This window comes from Doryrhamphus excisus, linkage group LG5, assembly GCF_037039965.1.
Source record: "Doryrhamphus excisus strain RoL-2023G ecotype Guam linkage group LG5, RoL_Dexc_Guam_v1.1, whole genome shotgun sequence".
NCBI lineage: Eukaryota > Metazoa > Chordata > Actinopteri > Syngnathiformes > Syngnathidae > Doryrhamphus > Doryrhamphus excisus.
In genome coordinates this window covers 16,769,746-16,795,316 of record NC_136361.1, presented here as the reverse complement: position 1 = coordinate 16,795,316, position 25,571 = coordinate 16,769,746, and the positions used below count along the sequence as shown (strand labels likewise).

The following is a 25,571-nucleotide window of genomic DNA, read 5'->3' as shown; positions in this document are numbered from 1 at the left end:
CAGCTTGCATGTTTTTCAGTTATTGTTAAAAATGTACCCCAGAATGTGAGTCATGCGTGCTCGCATGCATGGAGAGTACATGCAAACTCCACACAGAGATGGTCGAGGGTGGAATTTAACCCTGGTCTCCTAGCTGTGAGGTCTGCGCGCTAACCACTCGACCGCCGTGCAGCTGAGAAAAATATTAGATTTATAAATAATGAATGACTCAATGGGTCTGTACGCAATTAACGGTTAGCGAGGGATTACTGTAAGTGAAGGGAATAGTGTTTGATGTAGTTTTGGTATGATGTCCTCCTACGGGAGCACAGCTCTCGCCAGATGTCTGCCACATACATAAACCCCTGCTGCCATCAAACTAAGCATTTTAACATAAAGAGGCAGTGTGACGCCTCTGCGGGCGCCTGCATGGATTACATTAACGAGGAGGAGAGACAGTGAAAAGGGCCAAACACTACCCCAATTTGCACCCCGCTTTGGTCAACAGTGGACAGTCGAGCACACATTCAGACACACGCTGCCACTGTTTGCGGACCTGAAAGACAAGCATTGTCACATCACTACACACACATACACACACACATACACCAACCATTTAACCTTCACAAAATAGTATGCAAAATATGCAGATGCTGATCCCACACTGGAGTCAAGCATCGGGGGGAGGGTACTCGGTGTTATATAAACAAGTTGCAAGACAAGATAATGGACAGATGGATGTGATTAGTCCCAAGACCACGTCGGAATTTTTTCTTTGTGTTTATAGATTAACAGGAAAAGGAGTCAACCTACGGCTGACACGTTTTCTGGAGATATCTAGGATCCACTCAAGGATCGGATAGTATTTTTGTTGAAGTCAGAACTGAAAGGGGGGGGTGAAGATCAGTGGTGAGCCACCTGGGTGTTTACCATTTTGAGGGCTGCTGGCTGGCTAAGCTATAGTGTTTGCAGTAGCATGTAGAGCAGTGGAGTCGTGTTTGGTGTGCTAACTTTATCCCCTAAAATACATGGATTTCTCGGAATTGTAGGCTTAAAAAAAGCATATATTTAAGTGAGCGTGTAGAGCCTAGGCTGGGTCTAAAATCATGTCGAGTAGTTTGTGATTATCCCATCCAAAAGACTAAAAACCCTTGCCTTTTTTTTGTCCGTTTTCTTTGACCTGCTCCTTTGACTCAGCTCTCAATCGAATTTTATTTAACCTCCGCTCCACACAGATGACTTGTGCAGAGATAGAGTCCCCCGCGTCTCCCGTGAGACCCGGCCGTTTGGGTTCCCGCTGATATGTCGAGCAAGTGGCTAAAAGACTTGTTGTCCTAGATTTCATGAGTCCTCCGGGGGGTGGGTGTTGCGATGCATTTTGCTGTGGTTCAAAAGTTTGCACGCAACAACGGAGATAAATTTGCCTTCCTCAGCCTCTTATGACTGGAAAAGTGATGTTTCCGGTGCGTAGAACCAGCTTAGCATATTGTGGTTTACTGTTAATTGTGTTGATGGCGTACAATGCTGTGTTGCAGGTCTCCTCTTGTGGTCGAAAATAGGTGGCCCGGCACTATTGTTGTTTGCGACTAAGCGTTTGCATTGTTCGAAAGTTCTAAGTAGCACAATACTCAACCTCATTTGCATGCGCATTGTCGTAAAGGCATCTTATTCTACCTTCTGGGAAGCGACTTTCCCAACAACAACAACTCGTATCTGCTTGAGACAAACCCCAGCAAAAGCGAACAAATTAGTGTGTAGACTTGTTTGTCAGGCCCGAGTGTTACAGAGGATCCATTGATTGGAAAGTGCACATCAATATACAATGAGGCCCGTTCCGAGCTCTGTCTTCAGTCGCCATGACCGCTGCTGCCGCCCTCGTCCTGCATCCATCTGGCTGATCCTGCACAGCCTGGAACTGGTGTTTCTCCTCCTGCGATTCACCCGTAAGTTGCAACAAATGTATCCCTATTAAAGGAGACAAAGCGTATCGATTCCACAAGAGAGTCGTTATGTAGCAAACAGGTCAGCGGAAACAGAGACATAATGTGTATACGTGTATGCATTCAATTTATATTATAGCTCAGCTTACCCTGTGTATGATGGAGAATGTGGATGGTTATTTGTGTTTTTGTTTATGTGCCTTTTATACTGAAACACAGTCGGTAAAAATTATTCATTATTATCATTATCATTATTATTAAATGATTCTTCACAGCTGGGAAACCAGTGTTCAATTCCACCCTCGGCCATCTCTGTGTGGAGTTTGCATGTTCTCAACTTCCTGGCTAAATTTAGTGTTAACATCAGGTTGTTTGTTTTGGGAAAAAAGTACACAGCCTTGGCTGCACGGTGGTCGAGTGGTTCACAGCTAGAAGACCTGAGTTCAATTCCACCTTCGGCCATCTCTGTGCATGTTCTCTCTGTGCATGCGTGGGTTTTCTCCGGGTACTCCGCTTTCCTCCCACATTCCAAAAACATGCTAGGTTAATTAGCGACTCCAAATTGTCCATAGGTATGAATGTGAGTGTGAATGGTTGTTTGTCTATATGTGCCCTGTGATTGGCTGGTGACCAGTCCAGGGTGTACCCCGCCTTTCACCTGAAGTCAGCTGTGATAGGCTCCAGCACCTCCACGACAGTATCACTCGGATATTGTGAACATCCAGCAGCAACACAACATTTTGGCATGACTACTATTTTGATGAAAAATATACTGAACCAGTGCTGCACAGACGCCAGGTGGTTAGCACATAGGCCTCACAGCTAGAAGACCTGAGTTCAATTCCATCCCCGGCCATCTCTGTGTGGAGTTTGCATGTTCTCCCCGTGCATGCGTGGGTTTTCTCCGGGTACTCCGGTTTCCTCCCACATTCCAAAAACATGCTAGGTTAATTGGCGACTCCAAATTGTCCATGGGTATGAATGTGAGTGTGAATGGTTGTTTGTCTATATGTGCCCTGTGATTGGCTGGCAAACCAGTCCAGGGTGTACCCCGCCTCTCCCCCAAAGACAGCTGGGATAGGCGCCAGCACCCCCCCCGCGACCCTTGTGAGGAAAAGCGGTAAAAAAAATAATGTGGGACCGACTATGTTTCTCAATGAAAACTGCAATGCAATGAAATGTCCGCCATATTTGTGGAGTGTGTCAAGAACATACCGCTTGTGATGGATAGTCGGCTTTTTTTTTTTTTTTTTAAGATGTGTAGCAAAGCCTGCTTTATTAACAAAGCCACTCGTGAAACGGTGGGCTCACGATTGGCCCTCATAAATGGTTTATGGCCACGCATATTGGCTACTTTTAAGCGTATACATCATGTGTTTTACTATAAAAGAGGAATAGGGGTTCAATTCCAGTGCGTTTGGCAGTGTTAAATCTCTCATGTGGTGTAATCGCCTCCCTAAATTTCCTTTAAGCTGCTGTCGGGATGTGTGCGGTGGCCATTGTTGCTGGCTTGTCGGGAGTGTGACAGAGCCAGGCTTTTAACTGGATGCGGAGGAGTGGGTGATGGTAGGGATGCTTTATGAAGGGTGAACGGGGAGGTAATGGGATGGGTGCACGATGGTGAAGGAAAGGCAGGATGGGAAAAGAGAGGATGCGGTGATTGAAATATGCTGCTGGGAAGAAAAAGACGCAAAGGTCAACATGGGAATGTATTTGGAGGGGAAAAAGGAGGGCTAAGATAAGATGGAGACTCAGTAGGGGAGGAAAACTATTGGCTCAAATTAAAGAAAATGTTTTTTAATGAGAGGTCACGAATGAACAGAAACAATTTGATGCTGATTCGCCTGATTAGCTTTGCCGTCCTGGTGGAGTTTAGATGATAGAGAGTCTTCTGGTCGGAGATTAAGACTAAGGGGGGGGAAAAAAAAAAAAAAAAAAAGCAATGAAAACAAGCCGAGAGAAAGCTGAGCTACTGCCAATTAAAATAGGCCAAAGCAGACCAGAAGATGAAAGCGGGGCTAAAAGCAAGATATCCACTCCACTCATTTGTTCTGTCCTCTTGTCCCGCTCTCTGCTCTCCTCGGTCCTTGCTTTTTGCTCTCCCGGCTCGCTGTGGAAGCGGTGCCCATTATGCTGCAGACTTGAGCTGCAGAACAAATCACATTTAGCCTTATAGCGACAGGGAGAGTGTGGAGATGGCGCTCGGAATTATTCCCACTTGGTCCACCCTTCCAAAAAAAAAAAAAAAAAAGGAGTGAGATTTGCAAACGGGGGGAAGTAAAGTGCAGCATCTGTGGGAAGGGAGGAGGCTTTTGTCAGAAATATAACATGGAAAGGTGCAATCCCAGGATAAGGTAGATAGGAATGATACTCCTTAGAAGAATGGTGATATGGAAGATGTAACATGAGAGCAGAAACGGAGAAGGTAGGACATGTAGGATGGGATTAAGGTGTGGGCAGCAGGGATGAAGATACAATATCTTCCAAAAAAAAGTACAGCCGTCATGTTTCAGTGAGCATTGTTATGGTAGTGTATCTCCTCGAGGGACAATACTATACACATGAAACACGAATATACTTCACAATAGTCACTGTAAAGCTTGTGGATTTACTATCCACTCAAAATCAGTCAACACAACCACGACTAAAAAGCTGGTTCTTTGCAGTTAAGCATGGTGGTGGTAGCGTTGTGATCTGGGGCTGCATGAGTGCCACCGTTACAGGGAGAGCGGTGGTTCATTAAGGGGCATCATGAACTTGATCGGGTCCCTTGCCTGTTGCCTGTTTGGCAACACAATAATAAACTTTATTATCAGCTTTAAGTGTCAGAGGTCCCACAATAGTGTACAGTTGTCCCTTGACCACTTCAAAGTTTACATGTTTTCAGTTTTTCTAATAAATCATGCTGTTTTGTAGTTCAATACAGCCTATTATTATATGTTATTTTAAATAAAAAAATATATATATAATATAACATTTTCTATATGGTATTATTATATAAAAAAATAAATACTACAGAAATCATATATATTTTCTGCCTACATGAATTTTCAAGCAAAAACAATGGGTAAATTAACTTAAAGTACTTCTTGTGTTTCTTCTTACCAGTCCAGACAGAAATGTGTCCCCTTACAATGGACCTCCCTCCTGTTGGCTTAGTTCACTGTAGTCTTACATGAGTACTATTTTGAACAAAAATACAACAAACAAAGTTAACGAGCTAGTTTTGTTTACTCTGCTGGAGATGACGTCCCCAGGCCGAGTTTCTGCCAAGTTCAGACATGTTTTTTTACTAATTTAACATTCAATTTCAAACAAATTAATAACATAGAGCATAATTATAAACAATATACGGTCAAACATATTTAAGAAAAATCATGTCCGTGACCCTTTAAATCTTTAATATTTAATATATAAGTTTTTTTTGTGTTTTTGTTTTTTTTCGGCGGCATGGCGGTCGAGTGGTTAGCGCGCAGACATGAAAATGAATTTTAATTTTAATTTTAATTTTAATTTTAATTTTAATTTTAATTTTAATTTTAATTTTAATTTTAATTTTAATTTTAATTTTAATTTTAATTTTAATTTTAATTTTAATTTTAATTTTAATTTTAATTTTAATTTTAATTTTAATTTTAATTTTACCTTATTTTCATAATGTGTTATTATTGTACAATCACTGCTCTTTTTTTGTATTTTTGTTGTTTCATTGTTTCTTTAAGATATGCAGAAAGCCAATTAAAAAAACAGCCCCTTTCATAGTGGCTTAAAAGTACATTTTGCATAATGGGGCACCTAACTATGTTTCTCAATGAAAACTGCAATTGAATGCAATGTCCACCATCTTTGTGGAAGGATAGTAAACAAGTGATTTTAACAAACTCCTGACTCTTAAAGCAGAGGCAACCAACTTTGTATTTCCACTTCCTATGTGGCCAAGCGTCCCAGTACTTTTGCTTCTCTGCTGTCCTGAGTGTTTAAATGGCGGACGAGTGAGTGAGTGAGTCCCGTGGCAGGGAGGTGAAATGAGGCGAGGACATCAATAGCATGCAAGTAATGAGAAAAAGCAAGATTTGTTAAGGATTATGTTTTATTTATAGAAGATATTTCTTTCTCCTTTGCTCTGCATTTGATTGGCAGAGTGTTGCCAAGAGATAGAAAAGAGAGATGGAGTGATAATTTTAGACCATAGATGTGGGCGGGGGGAGGTGGAGGAGGGGAGGGGGGGGGGTATTAGAAGCTCAAAGTCAGCTGGATGATCCTCGCTACACCTAAACTGTCATTAACCTGGAGCAAGTGTTCATTTTTGCAGAAAATACATTTTCATGCACGGTGCGGAGGCTGGCGCGCATCACTGACTCAAGGGATGATGGGAAAATTGGACATCCAGATGGGAGAAGATGGAGTAGTTGCCAGCAGGTGACTGCCCCCCAATCCCGGAAAAGGGGGAGAAAGTAAAAAAAAAATGAGGCGACGTTATTGTTTAAATTAAAAGCAGTAATAACGCAAAAGGTTGTGAATTGTCGCCCCCTCCTACATCGATTCTCTTGTAAATCCTCATCCCGCCCATGGAGGAAAACACGAGCTCCTGGCGGGCTTCCAACGGAAAGATAATGAGACATAATGAATAGGGAGGCGGCGGCGATGGCCCTCACTCTTTCAAGGATGCACACGGGGGCTCGTTTGGGGGCACACTGGCACAGCACATCTCTTTACGTTGACACACTCAAAGGATGGAGTCGGGCGGTCACTCGGCAAGCTAACCCACGAAGCAGCATTGGAGAATTTTCCGTGATTGAGCGGTTCAGGTGGCTGCTTCCCAAATCCAGCCCAACACCTCCCTCGTACCTCAATCATCCCACCCTGTCCTCCGTACCAGACCCCAACAATACGAATGGGGTTTAATGTTGTTGCCACAGTAGCCACGTTTACATGAGGAGTTTTTCTCTTTCCGAATGGAATCTTTCCGAATGACTTTTCCGAAAGCAATGGTATAAATGGAAAGGAATATTCCTATCGCGTGTCTACATGCGCCGCCATAATCAACCAGAATAGTCAATGGGGCATGCCCAGTAAAACATAAACACCAACATCACGTGTTACCGACTTCCTCCAGTTTTTCTTTCACTTGTTGGAATAACTCCGTATTGCCAGTTTTTCGTTCTTCCAGTCTTAAAAATTTAGTTCCAATCAAAAACAAACTTTCCGCAGCAGTCCGCCAATAAACAACAGAAGAAGAAACTCCACGAAGAAGAACGCAGTCAACTTTCCGATTGAGCGGGTACAAGATACCTCAATCGGATTGGGGAGAGGAATATTCCACCCCCTGTGAATCCTATTATATAATAATTCGGATTGGCACTTTTCTTTCGGAATGAGGTGTATACAAAGGTTACATTCTTTCCGTTTGAGCAAATAACCCGAATGGAATTGGAATATTTGGGTCCATGTAAATGTGGCTAGTGAGTCATGTGTTCCCACCTCCAATGTCTGGGTGCTCGGGAATCGAACCGGCATCATTTGCACTCATGAAGGTGGTGTGTACCATCACAGACTATGCGAAAATGGAGCAATTAATCTTGTTGTGAAACAACTGAGACAAAATGGAGTGCAATACATGGAGCAACCAACAGGGGTGCTGTTGCACATCCTTGATTATTTAAAGTCAATTTCAACAAATTACTAATTTACGTATATAGTTTGTAAACACAGAAGTCTGTTTGTCTGTCCATCCATTTTCCTTCGCTTATCCGGGTCATGGGGGTAGCAGTCTCAGTAGGGAAGCCCAGACTTCCCAGTCCCCTGCCACCTCCTCCAGCTCCACCGGGAGGCCACCAAGGTGTTCCCAGACTAGCTGTGAGACATAATCCCTCCTAGGTTTGCCTCAGGGCCTTCTCCTGGTTGGGCATTCCCGGAACGCCTCACCAGGGAGCCGTCCCACTCAGTCATGACCCAAAATTCATGACCATCGGTAAGGGTGGGATCATAGCTCGACCGGAGCGTTGCCTTATGGCGGACAAGACACCGAGATACTTGAACCCCTTCCACAAATTGGGAGCTAATTAGTTAGCTTGGTAGCATGCTATGCTTAAAGCGACAGCCATAGCTCATGTGGTGACTATAGGGGTGTTATTTCATACCTACAGGGCTCTAATAATGGTAAAAATGCTCCAACTATGCTATGCTCCAACTATTGAATCCTACTTTGCAGAAATTCACTTATCACTGTCGGGTTTGGAGCCAATAATAAAAAATGAACGACTGTATCTCCAAATTATATGACAAAATGCTTTATTGTTGTTTTTTTTGGAATAAATGATTAAACCATTAAAACACCCTCATCCCCCTCAAAAGTGTACAAAAAATTGCAGATACATGCTTTTCAGTGTGTAGCAACAATATATCATATTTTTGTATTGAATTGTATGATAATAAAAATGTTTAAGTATAGATTATTTGCTGAATTGATGCACCGTATTTGATATTTTTAGCTATCAGGGTTCTGATAATAGAGCAGAACTTGTAATGTTTTGATTTTTTTTAACATTTGTATTAATTTTGCAATGACTAATGTAAGCAGGAATACAGAATTCAATATGGCGGTGATTTCAACTTAGCATTGTTCAGCCTTGGAGCAGCTCTAGTCTAGCAAAGCTATTGTTGCGTACATGTTGACAAATGATAGCCTCGGCTATGTATTGCTGTAGTAAATAAACCCTTCTTGTTTTATTCAAGGCAACAAGGCAAGTCACGCAAATGAGAAAAGGCGTAATGAAATACTGCCCCCGCTTGGCTGGATCGAGAAGTTATTGCTTTTTTTTTTTTTACCCCAAACACGCTGATGGCGCCCGGCCGGGCCTGATATTGATAGTGTTCCACGTTCCATTGTTTTTCCTGCTTGCGAAGTGTTTTATGAGGGCTGTACATTTCATTGGAGGTCAGATTAATAGCAGGCGTCACAGAGGTTCCTTCCCTCCATCCTTTCTTCATCGTCTTCCTCTGAGTGAGCGAACGATCATTGAGCTTGTGACATTTGATTTTGAATGGCCGCCTGTAAAGTGCTGTGCCAGCTGCTTTTCGCAGACGCCAAAGTGCGTCATCGCACTTATATTTCATAGCGCCCTCCTCCCGGCGACCGCCGCCAGCTGCGTTATTGTACCATCAACTCTCACTTCCTAGCTCGCTGTTAGCGCCTGTCGTCCGATCTTCCACCTGTGTCAGCTCGGCTGGGTGGTGTCAATTCCAACTTTTTGTTTGTTATTGATGCTGATTTTCTTCAAAAGGGTGACAGTAAGAGTAACTTTTATTTTTTTTAATATAAGTGGATTATAGGATGGCACTGTTTTCAGTCATTGTATTATTTTATATTTAATACAGAAGAGACATTCACTTTTATGACTGTACTCAAACTTATGGTGCTGCTCAATGTCATTTGAGCACAGTGAATTCTGCCTAGCAACAAGTAACCATGAACAAATTACTAATGTGTCCGCAGCTACATAGTTACATATTAAATGTTTATGTTTTTACACTACAGTCAAATATTGTAAGTATGTGTATTTCAGTGATTTCATATTTGTTGTGTAATACAGAGTCATTTCAGAATGGTTAGCAATAATTCGGGCTAGCAACAATTGTAAAAAAAAAATTAGCATCTTTGTTGATCTACTTTGCTGCGTCTGCTGGATTGTAAAATGTATTTTTTAAACATTGTTGGCTGACACAGGTTCGATTCCCTGCTCGGGCATCTCTGTGTGGAGTTTACATGTTCTCCCCGTGCATGCGTGGGTTTTCTCTCAGTCTCTTGAGAGCTGTGAAGGAATTTTGGCCCACTCATTTTAGCCAATTTTTTTTTTAGGTTTCTGAGAAAAAAAAAATAATAATAATAATAATCCCACCTTTTTAAAAGTATTTATAGTTTTATATTTTGTAGGGAAATAGAAAAAAAACATAGTTTTAAAAATTGTATGGTTAGCATGTAGGCCACACAGCTAGGAGACCTGGTTCGATTCCCTACTCTGGCATCTCTGTGTGGAGTTTGCATGTTCTCCCCGTGCATGCGTGGGTTTTCTCCGGGTACTCCGGTTTCCTCCCACATTCCAAAAACATGCTAGGTTAATTGGCGACTCCAAATTGTCCATAGGTATGAATGTGAGTGTGAATGGTTGTTTGTCTATATGTGCCCTGTGATTGGCTGGCGACCAGTCCAGGGTGTACTCGGCCTCTCGTCCGAAGACAGCTGGGATAGGCTCCAGCATGCCCTCGACCCTCGTGAGGATAAGCGGTACAGAAAATGAATGGATGGATGGATGCTGACACAGCATATATAGACAGATAACAGGAAGTAAGAGTATATAATAAGAAGTGCTTTTGCTATTAAACTCCGGATCCCTTCGTCCAACTTTATCTGCAGCTTGATTTTCATCTTTTTAATGATTTTTTAAAAATGAAACTAAGCAAAATGTTCTTCATAACAGGCAAAACAAGAAAGACACAGCAGATATTGAACTCCAAGAAAGATAAAGACATGTGGGGAACAAAGACCCCAAGCTTGACAATTGCCACTAATTGTAGTCATTACCGAGCCTATTCTCTGCATCAATATTGTGATTCATATCGGGAGCCGTCACGACCTGCCATCGCCGTCGCAATTATTTTCTTAATGGCTGTTATTACTCATCGCCCCAGCAACCAAAGTTGGGGCAGCCATTGTTTTTAAATGGCATCCTTCTTCAGCCAGACAGCGTCTCCGTTCTCTTGATCAGTCGACCGAGATGGACGGACTTGAAGTGGGACAGTATTCAAAGAGAAACAAGAATATGGTCTAATTGAATTAGTTAGTATGGTATACTAGATGGTACTTGGTAATTCACCCTTATGATAGACCGCCATTTTTCAACACACTGTCTATGTGCCATCACCATGACGTCATGTCCGATTCCCCATGCTGCACATAATTCAAGTGAGGGACGGTTTGCCCAAAAAGGTGAGGCATTCGGCCATAGACTGAGTATATATCAAAAGTCAAAGAGTATTTCTAGTTGTAGTTGAGGCGCCTTCAAAGGGTGAGTATTTTTACTTTATTCAAGTTTAGTCGAGTGGTTAGCATGCAGACCAGGGTTCAATTCCACCTTCGGCCATCTCTGTGTGGAGTTTGCATGTTCTCCCCGTGCATGCGTGGGTTTTCTCCGGGTACTCCGGTTTCCTCCCACATTCCAAAAACATGCTAGGTTAATTGGCGACTCCAAATTGTCCATAGGTATGAATGTGAGTGTGAATGGTTGTTTGTCTCACCCTGCTGGGATAGGTTCCAGCACCCCCGCCACCCTTGTGATAAGGGGATAAGGGGATGGAAATGGATGGATGGAACCGATAGATTCTACATGGTATGGTCTGGAACATGACAAGTGGTTAGCGCTTAGGCCTCACAGCTAGGAGACCCGAGTTCGATTCCCCTCTCGGCCATCGCTATGTGGAGTTTGCATGTTCAATGGTTGTTTGTATATATGTGCCCTGTGATTGGCTGGCGGCCAGTCCAGGGTGTACCCCGCCTCTCGCCCAAAGACAGCTGGGGTAGGCTCCAGCACCCCCCGCGAACCTTGTGAGGAAAAGCGGTAGAAAATGAAAGCATGAATGAATTATACATATGGTAGTGATGCAGTAATTTCTGTTTTTTTTTAAATATGCATTTTGGAATGAAAAAAACACACAATATGGAGATATAATATACATATGTACATATATATCCATAAATTCTGTTCAGTATAGTGCCACCCTTATGGACCTTTTTCATTGCCATGCACAAGTAATTACTGTTTGTGTCATTTGAAGTCAAACTGCAGTGCTCGGCGTCCGTTATGGGGGCTGGCGTACAACATAGTGGGCACTCTGATCAAACCTTAATTAATTGGTGTCCTCGTTGCTCGACTGGTGACATCAAAGAGACACCCTGCTGTGTCTCATTCTAACTATATTTGGATTTTTGGGTCAGACAGGTTTATTTGGAAGATGACAGATCTGGGTGTGGGGGTGTGGGGTGTGGGGTGGGGAGGGGCGGGGTGCACGCTTGTCTTTCTATCTTTGTGGGGCTTAACCCATCAGTAGCTTTTACTATTGGGACGTTTAGCTTTTTGTGTGGATATTTTGGCTTAAGGCCGCAGGCTACAATCAAGTCGGTAGTACGGTCGTCCCTTGCCACATTGTGGTTGGAATCAAACATTTTCAAAAATATGTTAATTTAAAAATAAGAATATTAAATGATATATAAATTAAAAAATCATGCCTCCAACATGTAATGTCCCTGTAATGTACTCGTTCCTGATCCTATCTATCCTGGTCACTCCCAATAAGAACCTCAGCATCCTCATCTCTGCTACCTCCAGTTCTGCTTCCTGTCTTTTCCTCAGTGGCACTGTCTCTAGACCAACATGGCGGGCCTCAGTTTTGTATACCTTTCCTTTCATTTTGGCATTTTAGTTTTGTGATTAATTATGACCTCGTTCCTGATCCTGTCCATCCTGGTCACTCCCAATAAGAACCTCAGCATCCTCATTTCTGCTACCTCCAGTTCTGCTTCCTGTATTTTCCTCAGTGGCACTGTCTCTCGACCAAACAACATGGCGGGCCTCAGTTTTGTGTACCTTTCCTTTCATTTTGGCATTTTAGTTTTGTGATTAATTATGACTTAATATTAGTAATAAATCTATGCCTCTTATTTTTTTGTCAATATTGAGCATTTTCAAGCATACAAATTGCTACATTAACTAAAATTCAATTATAAGGCATTCAGAAGAGGCATTCAAAGTTGCTGTGAATATGTAGTATTCTATATATGTCTATGTTGGATGAATCCTTCTATCAACCTTCATTCTACCATCTCAGTCTGGCCTCTCTGACTTTATCTGCCAAGGCCTCGAACAATGTAATGTCCCTTTGATGTACTCGTTCCTGATCCTATCCATCCTGGTCACTCCCAATAAGAACCTCAGCATCCTCATTTCTGCTACCTCCAGTTCTGCTTCCTGTATTTTCCACAGTGGCACTGTCTCTCGACCAAACAACATGGCGGGCCTCAGTTTTGTGTACCTTTCTTTTCATTTTGGCATTTTAGTTTTGTGATTAATTATGACCTATTATTAGTAAAAATCTATGCATCTTATTTTTTGCTTATATTAAGCATTTTCAAGCATAAAAATTGCTACATTAACTAAAATTCAATTATAAGGCATTCAGAAAAGGCATTCAAAGTTGCTGTGAATATGTAGTATTCTATATATATGTCTATATTGGATGAGACACACAAGCACCAGAGTTGATCATTGAAAATGCAGGCTTCTATTGCAGGTTTTGCCGCAAGTTGTAGTAGTAGGATTTAATCTTGCATGAGATGACACCGAAATAAGAGTACATGAATTCTTTACATGTCTTTAACATATCCATCCATGACCGTCCTCCTAGCTGAGTACAAAGAATGCTGTGTCCCGAACATAAAGACTACCTATTTAGTGTAAAAGGTCGCATTAAGAATAATTTTCACTTACACAGCTCTTCTCTTTGCTTATGCTACATTCACTTCAATTATGATAACAGAGAGTAATTAAATCGGCTGCCTAGCAACAGCTCAGGTTGTCTTTTTGTTTAAGCAATTAATTGTGTGTGCGCTTTTAGATGCATTTGTGTTTTGTATATGTGAAAAGATGAACGGCAGTAATTCTAATGGTTATTAGCATTGCTTTGTCTTTCACACTATGTAGAAGTATGAAGAATAGCAGGCTAGAAATGTCTTTTAACTTTTTCTCTTCACTCTCTAACAGCTTATTGTCAGGCGGTCCAGGCAGAGAACGTCACAGTCTTGGAAGGGGGTACGGCCCAGATCTCCTGCCGCCTGCAGAACTATGACGGATCGATTGTGGTCATCCAGAATCCTCGCCGGCAGACTCTTTTCTTCAATGGGACGCGGGGTACGTATTGGCTACGCCACACTCATCGACTTGGACATGAAAATACTCATATGCAAATTTGAATGCTCCTCTTTGAATACAAAATGGTATCATCCTGTTTTTTTTACGTCATCCTGAACCAGGAAGTAGCCTTTTCAGGAAGAAAAAAGGTAAACAACCACAAATAGCATCGCTGTATTTATTTTCTCTTTTCGATATTTGTGTCACGATCAAATTGTTCCCCGCCTCAAACCCTGTCCCGTCCATGAACGAAGACGTGGCCTGCTAACAGATAAACAACCACAAACAACCCTTTCCCCTGCCCTGTAATTTAAACTTTACTCATCAAACTTATCCTCTTGAACCAGGAAGTAGCCTTGTTCATAGTGGTTAATTGGCTCCAGATCCGGCTACCATAAATTAATTTAGAATAGGATTCAATGTTAATAAATGCAATTATAGAAAACATTTTTATGACATTCTAAATATGTTTTTAATGTTTTTTTTCCACTTTTCTGACCTATAAATGTAGTCAGAATGTTGTATTAAACTCCTCTTTGAATAAAAAAAACGGTAATATCCTGTTGTTTTACGTCATCCTGAACCAGGAAGTAGCCTTTTCAGGAAGAAAAAGGTAAACAACCACAAATAGCATCGCTGTATTTATTTTATTTTTTTGACATTTGTGTCACGATCAAAATGTCCCCCCCCTCAAACCCTGTCCCGTCCATAAACGAAGACGTGGCCTGCTAACAGATAAACAACCCTTTCCCCTGCCTTAGAATTTAAACTTTACGTCATCCTCTTGAACCAGGAAGTAGCCTTGTTCATAGCGGTGAATTGGCTCCAGATCCGGCTACCATAAATTAATTTAGAATAGCATTCAATGTTAATAAATGCAATATTTGTTTGTAGTTAGAGCATAGAAACATTTTTATGACATTCTAAATATGTTTTTTAATGTTTATTCCACTTTTCTGACCTATAAATGTATTCTACATATGTTTTTTTAATGTTTAGTCCACTTTTCTGACCTATAAATGTAGTCAGAATGTTGTATTAAACAATGTCAACGTTTCAGATAATGAGGTTTTTGCATTTGGAAGTGAACGCTCAGTTGCTGATAGTTTTTTCCAACAGCGGCTCTTAATGACATCACAGTGTGCCGAGAGTGAACACAAGCTGTAGGCATCATCCCCCAATTAGTTTGCTAACTTACAAACGGATAAGCAATCACAAACAACAACTCTTTTTCCCATTTGAGTCACTCTAGAACTCTAAAATAAAAAAAAAAGTGGTACAGCCCTGCTGGTAGCCTGCTAATGCTAGGAGTCCACTGGGCCGGCACCAGTTGGTGCCAGTTTGCGCCAAAGATTATGTGATTGGTGGGTAGTGGCTTGCTGTGGTGGCAAATTAATCAAATTAATCGCTCTGCATGTTGCCATGTTTTGCTGTTAATTCAGTGCCACTACGCGTGAACTGGCACCAACTGGCACCGGCCCAGTGGAATCCTAGCATCATTGGCGCAACTTGGCTCGCGCCATTCCATTCCAGTGGATTCCAATAGGCGGATTTTTTGCAACATTTGGTTCCACTTAGTGCACACTTTGCGCTGATTGCTTGATGCAAGTGGCGCGACTTAAAATTTTAAACATTTTTACATTTTCTTGCCGCCAAACTCAAATTTTGCCGCCGTTACGGGCCACCACGAGCCAGTTAGGAGGCAGTTTGAGCCACTAGGCACCTTATTGGTGACACCAGGCACCACAGCAAATTGTATTGGCGCGAACTGGCGCAGGCGCAGTGGACTCCTAGCATAACAAACAAACGGATAAAGAATCAACCACAAATAAGAGTGCTGTATTTATTCCTCTTTGCTATTCTATTTGAAAAAAATGTCCTCACTGTAGCATTCATGCATTTCCTCATTAAAAAGATAACCAAAGAGTGAATTGATTTGGTTAAATTTACCTCCCAAGCTATACCAGATGCTGTTGTGTGCACAAAGCACCGTTACCCATCCATCATGATGATGATGATAAGCTTAGGACACAGCAGCAGCTCTTCATTAGAGCGTAGCCTTGCTGTTGTAACAAAGTGACATGAGACCAGTATTGGATTCAGTGGAGAGTATTGGGCGAGGTAAACATCACCTTTCCACCTTAATCACCTCTTCTCAGCGCCACAATTGTTAAACTCCCCGGAGTAGTATGCCCAGTAGTCTGGAGAAAATGACTGACACCACAAGAGGCAAATACAACACCGGGGAAAATCTGACAAAGTGTCGCAATAATGATGATATTAAATGTCATTAGGAATATTGCAATCATTACATTGACTACAATGTAATAACATTTTTTGTGTTTATGTGTTGGCTTGAGGCTAAGTGTCGGAGAACAGTGTTTTTATTTGCACTAACTTACCAGTTTGTGGCAATTGTTTTGAAATTAGATGTGATTTATTATGGGAATGATGCATAACCAGTAAACTGCATGAATAATTCCATAATCAAACACATTCCTGGGGCTTTCTCGTTTGGGTGTATCCATCTTTTTTTCCAATGAATTGCACGGTAGTCGGCGACACATAACACCACTGAATTATTGCATCTTAAATACAAAGCCTACAGAGAACATACTAACTTATTATTTCTAAAATCACAAATACTTAAATTTGCTGATATAGTTAATCTTCAAACAGCTAAAATAATGCATAAAATAATTAGCTAAAAATGTCATCCAATACTTCTCTACAAGAGAGGAGAAATATGATCTCAGGGAAGAACTACATTTGAAACACTTATATGCTAGGACTACGTTAAAAAGCCATAGCATTTCAGTATGTGGAATCAAACTATGGAATGGATTGAGTAAGACCCTCAAACAATGCACAACGATGAGCCAATTCAAGAAACAATACAAGCAGTTGATGTTTGCTAAATACAAGGATGAAGAGTCTTGAACCAGTCATGATGTGCTATACATATCACTATATTGACACTTACGATGGTACCCATTATGTCATTGGATGCTCATATCACCTCGTACTTCGGTACATGACAAAAAAATTAAAAAAGAAAAAAAAAAGTAAACTATATTAGGAAAGCAGGAAGTGCACAAATGTAACAGTTACTGATTGTAAAAGTACCAGATGGAGGGGTAGGATTTAATAAGCTTTGCTTCTTCCTACTCCTTTTGGGCATGTGGAACTGTGAACTGATTATGTGATGCATTCAATTGTAATCTGATGCATGTTCAAATGAAATAAAACCATTACCATTACCAAAGTTGCGCAAAAAAATGACAAATGAGCAAATAAACTGAATGCAATCGGAATATTTGGGTCCATGTAAACGTGGCTAATGTTTAAACCAGTATGGCTTTCACGAAGAACTCTAATATAAGAAGATTTTTGGACAATACCGTTAGTCGGTATCAAGATCACCGATCATGGGCCACAGAAGACCACAGTGACAAACATGGCATCTACATTCGATACCGTATTTACGATGTCTACTAGCCCACACTAAGACCTCAGAGCAACTGATTCGGGAGTTAGTGTTTGATGACGATGCTACCTTGTAACCTTCCAACCTGCAACATCTTGCTTTGCAGAGTCCTTATCCTGCGTGATGCTGCGTTACATTATTTTACAATATATAAACGTGACGTTATATTGACTACTATGATTGACATTTCACCCGATGCCTTTAACAACCATTTAAAGCTACCTACTTATCGGGTAATCTGTCTCTTTCCCATTTAGTCTGCTTCAATGAGACTTTGGAACGGTTACATATCCATCCTCTCTCTCTCTCGCTGTCTCTCTCCTTGAAGTGTTTGTCGGGTGTTCCAATAAGTAGTTAGATGTTCTCATCAGTAATGCGGCGGTTAAGTGAATTAACGCTGAAGACTCTTTTACACAACAACATGAATGCCAGACGTTAAACCCCCCCTGATGAAGAGCGCTTAAATGGACATTCCTGCACTCCACCCTGTGTAATCTCAAATGATTACACTTGCTGCATTTGAGGTTTCGACTATTCATGCGTCGTTCAGTCGGAGAGAAGAGAGGGGAGGGGGGTGATTGGGATGTTTCGGTAGGAACGGAGGTGAGTTGAGGGAATGGATAACGTGTTAGTGGTAGAAAAAGTTCCCAAGGTTAGAGTTTAAACACAAGCGCATATGAGCCTCTTAGGGGAAAGTCGCTGACATCTGTCTCTTTTTTTGCGTACTTGAATCCATCACTTGCCATTGGGCTCTTCCATTCGTCCATCTGTCGCATCACCCATAGGGACTCTAAGTGTGTTTTACTGGCCAAATAACAGTAGTAAATTACACTTTGTCTTTTACAAGCAAGCCACCGAACAGTAGTCGTAGTTTTTTTTTACGAGAAAGGAGGGCAAATAACTGTCATAGAGTGGTGGAAGTCATCAAATGGACTCGACTCAGTATGCAAATGAGGCTTATAGTATGAAGACTAAACTTACAGTACAATGACTGGTACGTGACTGGTGGCCAGCCAATCACAGGGCACATATAGACAAACAACCATTCACACTCACATTCATACCTATGGACAATTTGGAGTCGCTAATTAACCTAGCATGTTTTTGGAATGTGGGAGGAAACCGGAGAAACCGGCAAGAGTGGAATCGAACTTGGGTCTCCTAGCTGTGAGGCCTGCGTGCTAACCACATATAGACAAACAACCATTCACACTCACATTCATACCTATGGACAATTTGGAGTCGCTAATTAACCTAGCATGTTTTTGGAATGTGGGAGGAAACCGGCAAGAGTGGAATCGAACTCGGGTCTCCTAGCTGTGAGGCCTGTGTGCTAACCACGTATAGACAAACAACCATTCACACTCACATTCATACCTATGGACAATTTGGAGTCGCCAATTAACCTAGCATGTTTTTGGAATGTGGGAGGAAACCGGAGTACCTGGAGAAAACCCACGCATCCACACAGAGATGCCTGAGCAGGGAATCGAACCCGGGTCTCCCAGCTGTGTGGCCTAAATGCTAACCACTTGTACCTGTGTCAACATATAATTTTTAAAATTGCAGTTTTTGCTACTAAGGGTGGACGAACCAGTTATTGGGTTTAGTGGGCAATCACAATCGAGGGTTTGGATTTTTTAAATTTTTTTGCATTTATTGATTTGATGATCAAAAACAAGGGCGGCACGGTGGTCGAGTGGTTAGCGCGTAGACCTCACAGCTAGGAGATCTTCGGGCGAGCGGCGGGGTAAACCCGGGACTGGTCGCCAGCCAATCACAGGGCACATATAGACAAACAACCATTCACACTCACATTCATACCTATGGACAATTTGGAGTCGCCAATTAACCTAGCATGTTTTTGGAATGTGGGAGGAAACCGGAGTACCCGGAGAAAACCCATGCATGCACGGGGATGTCTATATGTGCCCTGTGATTGGCTGGCAACCAGTCCAGCACCCCCCGCGACCCATAAGCGGTAGAAAAATGAATGAATGAATTTGCACCTGGTTATAAATATGATTGTTTTTTGTAGCTCTTCATGAATGCAGATCGTTTTGGTGAAACAATCATATAGAAACTGTTGACTTTATGATTTGGATATCAACCTTGACAGTTTCGGGACATCTCGATAGGACAGTCAGATATATATCAGAACGTCTGACAATTAAAATGTAAAAAAAACTGCATACCTGAACTGTGCTGTAAAAACCAATTTCTTCTAGCTTTCCGTCCCTATCTGTATTATTTCCTGCCTTGGTCTGCCACATTACATACTTTTATTAGTTTATCACACACAAAAACCAATATCTACACTGCGGGTGTTGTGACGAATGAGTCTGCAAGAGATGACCTGGTGGTGGTGGTGCATCAGGAGATGTTTTTCTCACGGGTGGCGAAAGGCGAAATAAAGCAAAGAGAGACGGGCAGGGAAATGTGACGATCCATACACATCGAACCAGTGCTACATTGTTAGTAGACTTTTTTGTTAGCAGTCTTTCACCGAGGTTTCAACTCTTTCTTGGCTAACAAAAGGAAAAATTGTTGCATATTTACCACATCTAATCCTCTTTTGTCACTCTTTTGAGCCGTATTGGCTGTTGGCTGCAGTTGTGCTGCGTTCGATGACAATATAACCTGCCTCTAACTTTGAAGAAAAGGTGTTTACTTTCCCAGAAAAGTTGCCAAATCCAAAAAGTAATTTACGGGAAAAACAATCCAAAATGCTAATTGTGCTAATGGAAGAGAATAAATGGGAATGTTTCCTGCAAATGTATGCGTTATCAACGCATGACCAGAGGTACTTTTGCAAACTCCTCGTTCCGCCGGAGTGACATCTCAAATTAGAGATGGGAAAATCGACGGCAGGGTATAGAAATGTTTGCTAATATTGACAAAACTGTAAGTAATATGCTATTACCGCACTGACCCATTGTTTGTCCGGAAGACTGACATGTATGGTTGCCGAAGTATTGTGAGTTTTCGTCTTGGCGTACAACATACAACAGTTTGTTATTGCATGCTAACCAAGGAGGAAAAATTGTTGCAAAAATTGTGGATGTTAACCAAAAAAAAACGCACTAAGCAAGGCGGATGTTAAACGAAATACCACTGTACTAATTTAAACATTTTTAATCATGTGACCTTACCCTGCAGTACAACATACAACAGTTTGTTATTGCATGCTAACCAAGGAGGAAAAATTGTTGCAAAAATTGTGGATGTTAACCAAAAAAAACGCACTAAGCAAGGCGGATGTTAAACGAAATACCACTGTACTAATTTAAACATTTTTAATCATGTGACCTTACCCTGCAGTACAACATACAACAGTTTGTTGTTGCATGCTAACCAAGGAGGAAAAATTGTTGCAGAAATTGTGGATGTTAACCAAAAAAAAACACACTAAGCAAGGCGGATGTTAAACGAAATACCACTGTACTAATTTAAACATTTTTAATCATGTGACCTTACCCTGCAGTCCAACATACAACAGTTTGTTGTTGCATGCTAACCAAGGGGGAAAAATTGTTGCAAAAATTGTGGATGTTAACCAAAAAAAAAAACGCACTAAGCAAGGCGGATGTTAAACGAAATACCACTGTACTAATTTAAACATTTTTAATCATGTGACCTTACCCTGCAGTACAACATACAACAGTTTGTTATTGCATGCTAACCAAGGAGGAAAAATTGTTGCAAAAATTGTGGATGTTAACCAAAAAAAACGCACTAAGCAAGGCGTTAAAGGAAATACCACTGTACTAATTTAAACATTTTTAATCATGTGACCTTACCCTGCAGTACAACATACAAGTTTGTTATTGCATGCTAACCAAGGAGGAAAAATTGTTGCAAAAATTGTAGATGTTAACCAAAAAAAATGCACTAAGCAAGGCGTTAAACGAAATACCACTCTACTAATTTAAACATTTTTAATCATGTGACCTTACCGTGCAGTACAACATACAACAGTTTGTTATTGCATGCTAACCAAGGAGAAAAAATTGTGGATGTTAACCAAAAAAAAACGCACTAAGCAAGGCGTTAAACGAAATACCACTCTACTAATTTAAACATTTTTAATCATGTGACCTTACCCTGCAGTACAACATACAACAGTTTGTTATTGCATGCTAACCAAGGAGGAAAAATTGTTGCAAAAATTGTGGATGTTAACCAAAAAAAAAAACGCACTAAGCAAGGCGTTAAACGAAATACCACTGTACTAATTTAAACATTTTTAATCATGTGACCTTACCCTGCAGTACAACATACAACAGTTTGTTATTGCATGCTAACCAAGGAGGAAAATATGTTGCAGAAATTGTGGATGTTAACCAAAAAAAAACACACTAAGCAAGGCGGATGTTAAATGAAATACCACTGTACTAATTTAAACATTTTTAATCATGTGACCTTACCCTGCAGTACAACATACAACAGTTTTTTATTGCATGCTAACCAAGGAGGAAAAATTGTTGCAGAAATTGTGGATGTTAACCAAAAAAAACACACTAAGCAAGGCGGATGTTAAATGAAATACCACTGTACTAATTTAAACATTTTTAATCATGTGACCTTACCCTGCAGTACAACATACAACAGTTTGTTATTGCATGCTAACCAAGGAGGAAAAATTGTGGATGTTAACCAAAAAAAAAAACGGACTAAGCAAGGCGTTAAACGAAATACCACTGTACTAATTTAAACATTTTTAATCATGTGACCTTACCCTGCAGTACAACATACAACAGTTTGTTATTGCTTGCTAACCAAGGAAGAAAAATGGTTGCAAAAATCGTGGATGTTAACCAAAAAAAAACGCACTAAGCAAGGCGGATGTTAAACGAAATACCACTGTACTAATTCAAACATTTTTAATCATGTGACCCTTACCCTGCAGCCCTCAAAGACGACCGCTTCCAGATGGTTCTCTTTACGCAGCGACTGGTGCGCATCACGTTGACCAACGTGAGCGTTTCCGATGAGGGCGGTTACTTCTGCCAGCTCTACACCGATGACACGCACCACCAGGTGGCAACGTTGGCCGTCTTGGTGCCACCCGAGACACCCACCGTGGAGGTGAAGCAGGACGCCATGGAGGGAGGAGAGGTGGAGCTCAGTTGCGTGTCGCCGCGGAGTAAGCCAGCAGCGACGCTTCGATGGATGCGAAACGGACGGGAGATTCCTGGTAGGCGTTAAACTTTGTACCATAACAAGATTCCTATAGATTTTTTTTACAATCTTTTTTAGTAAGACTCACAATTGTGAGTGCCATCTTTGAATTTTAAATGTTAATTACTGATTTTTAATGATGTAGCTGATGAGAAATTTGTGTGTTTCTCGTCACTTCTATCATTAACTAGCTTCATTCTTTGACTTGGGCAAGATTCCTGTTGATTTTGAATAATATATTTTCATTTTCCAGCCAAAGTTAAAGAGCAAATTCTAACATTTTCACCACGCTACTCATTACTAACATCATTACTAACATATCTCATTGACAACGTTTAGAAGAGCAACTGCTTGGTTTTACATCAAGGTTCCTAACGATACAAGCATAAGTCAAAGGTCAAACGACGGCATTCTTCTTGCACCACACCACAGATCCCCAAATTCAAACTTTACAATAAGATTTCCCCAAAGCTCAGTACAGGAGCTTTGTTGATTTGGAGATTTTTCTATTGATTTTCAATGTTGGATCAAGAACCCAATTGACTGCGATCCATGTATCGTAATTAGTGACATCAAAATTCAAATATGTCAATCGATTTCTGGTTATCTAACTACTTATCAATAACGTCTACCTGTTTTCAAACTTGAAAAGACTGTTAGATTTATTTTTTCTGCAAATGTCAAATTTGTCCATTTCTGTTTGATCAAAGGCTACACGGTGTCCGAGTGGTTAGCACGCAGTTTCAATTCCACAAGTTCAATTCCACCCTCGGCCATCTCTGCGTGGAGTTTGCATGTTCTCCCCGTGCATGCGTGGGTTTTCTCCGGGTACTCCGGTTTCCTCCCACATTCCAAAAACATGCTAGGTTAATTGGCGACTCCAAATTGTCCATAGGTATGAATGTGAGTGTAAATGGTTGTTTGTCTATATGTGCCCTGTGATTGGCTGGCGACCAGTCCAGGGTGTACCCCGCCTCTCGCCCGAAGACAGCTGGGATAGGCTCCAGCACCCCATGCTACCCTCGTGAGGATAAGCGGTAGAAATGAATGAATGTTTGATCAAGAAATCTGATGATTTTTATCAATATGTCATATTTATTATGAGCTGATCTAACTAAAATATAGGAATTTTAATCTGAATGAAGTCAGTGATGAGTAGGTTTTCATTCAGTGTTAGAACCCTATTTATTTTGATCAGTGTATAATATCAAAGGAATTACAGAATTTGTCAATGAATTCCTTGTTACTTAATTATTCATTCATTCATTTTCTACCGCTTTTCCTCATGAGGGTCGCGGGGGGTGCTGGAGCCTATCCCAGCTGTCTTCGGACGAGAGGCCCAAGCATGCACGGGGAGAACATGCAAACTCCACACAGAGATGGCCGAGGATCGAATTGAACCCTGGTCTCCTAGCTGTGAGGCCTGCATGCTAACCACTTGTCCGCCGTGCAGCCGTTACTTAATTATTCATCATTAATTTAAGCCAGTCTTCAAACTTTTGAACGGTGTTAGTTAGTGTTAGATCAAGAACCCTATTGATTTTAATCACTATATTGTCTGTGGTGGATATAAAAAGGCAATTTACTTAATAAAACCAAGCTTTTTTTCAAGTGTTCAATATTTACTTTCAGATAATTCCACTATTTTGAAGCAAGGTTCCTTTTGATTTTTAATGAGTTTATTTGAGTTAGATGAATTTAACGGTCAAATTGATACGAAGTAGGAAGCCTGCCTTTGAATTTTCTCTGGACACTTTCAAATAAAAAAAAAAAAAATCAAAGTTGTCCTAAAATGGACTCACAAGGTTTTGTCCTTTTATTTTATTCTCCTTCCTTGACGTCTCCCTCTCTTGTGTGTTGATTTGTCATCTCCCTAACAAGCGTCTCTACCATTTATAATTGCCACGGAATAGAAATGCACATCCTGTCCTCGTCTTTCTCCGTCTCATCTGACCATAAACCTCTCCACTGCAGCCACCTGCTGCTGCCTTGAAAAAAAAAAACTCATCCGTCACTCACTTCCACTTCTGGAGCCTTGTTCCTGCTTCTTCCTCAAAATCTTCCAAGTCCCAGCAGGGGGGGCGTTCAGGCTGCTAACTGGTCTCTCGGTGTCCTTTGGCTGTCTTCTGTACTTCCCATCATCTCATCTTCTCTTTTCTCCCCCAGGTGTGGTATCCCAGCAGGACAACGGGAAGACCTTCAGCGTCACCAGCACCATCCAGCTCCCTGTTGAAAGGAAAGACAACGGGGCGGCGTTGAGCTGCGAGGCTCTCCACCCGACGCTGGGCAACCAGAAGAGGATTCGACACTATCGCCTGGATGTGTTCTGTGAGTCTCTCCGTAAACGCACTCACACTACCAAATTTGTACCATATTTGGTGTAGTCAAAATAGTTCCTGTCGATGGTTGTTCATGATAACCGCCACCTTACACCACCATGTTCTTGCTCATGCGCATCAACAAGTGAAATGTGTTGTACAACTATGGCAATTACTCATGAACTTCATGAGATGTTCTTCAAATAATCCACAAAGTCCTAGCTGTTATTCTTGCTGGTTATATATGATAACTGTAAACTTTCACAATAGAAATCAACAGAAGGACTCAAAATAAGTCAAGTAAAATCCTACCCACTGTGATTTTGTTCATGCATGAATGCAAAGATAATTTAAAAAGTGTGTCTTCCCACCAGTTATTCATAATAACCACCATCTTGCACAATGGAAACTCGAAATAATCTCCAAAGTCCAAGTCCAACGGTTCTTACTCAGGCATCAGCACAGTAGATGTGTCTCAAAATTAATGTGAATGCCTTCCCACCAGTTATTATTGATAGCCGAACTAAACCGAATGACTCAAAATATTCCACAAAGTCAGTGACTGTGCTTTTGTTTGTGCCTAAGCACAAAGGTAGATGTGTCATATAATTAAGGCATGTGTCTTCCCAATGGTTATTTATGATAAACACCACCTTCTTTAATAGAAACAACGAAAATGGTTCAAAGTGAAATTCCACCAGCTGTG

At 41.2% G+C, this 25,571-nt stretch overlaps 1 protein-coding gene across 2 annotated transcripts in view; it reads left to right on the top strand.

The window, feature by feature from the left end:
* cadm4 (cell adhesion molecule 4) overlaps positions 1 to 25,571 on the top strand; it is a 246,219-nt gene that overhangs the window by 186,120 nt on the left and 34,528 nt on the right. For both annotated transcript variants that reach the window (XM_078790798.1, XM_078790797.1), the window contains exons 2-4: positions 13,733 to 13,879; positions 22,276 to 22,563; positions 24,714 to 24,875. In XM_078790798.1, coding sequence (XP_078646924.1) covers positions 13,733 to 13,879; positions 22,276 to 22,563; positions 24,714 to 24,875 — 597 coding nt within the window. The remainder of the gene's footprint in view (positions 1 to 13,732; positions 13,880 to 22,275; positions 22,564 to 24,713; positions 24,876 to 25,571) is intronic.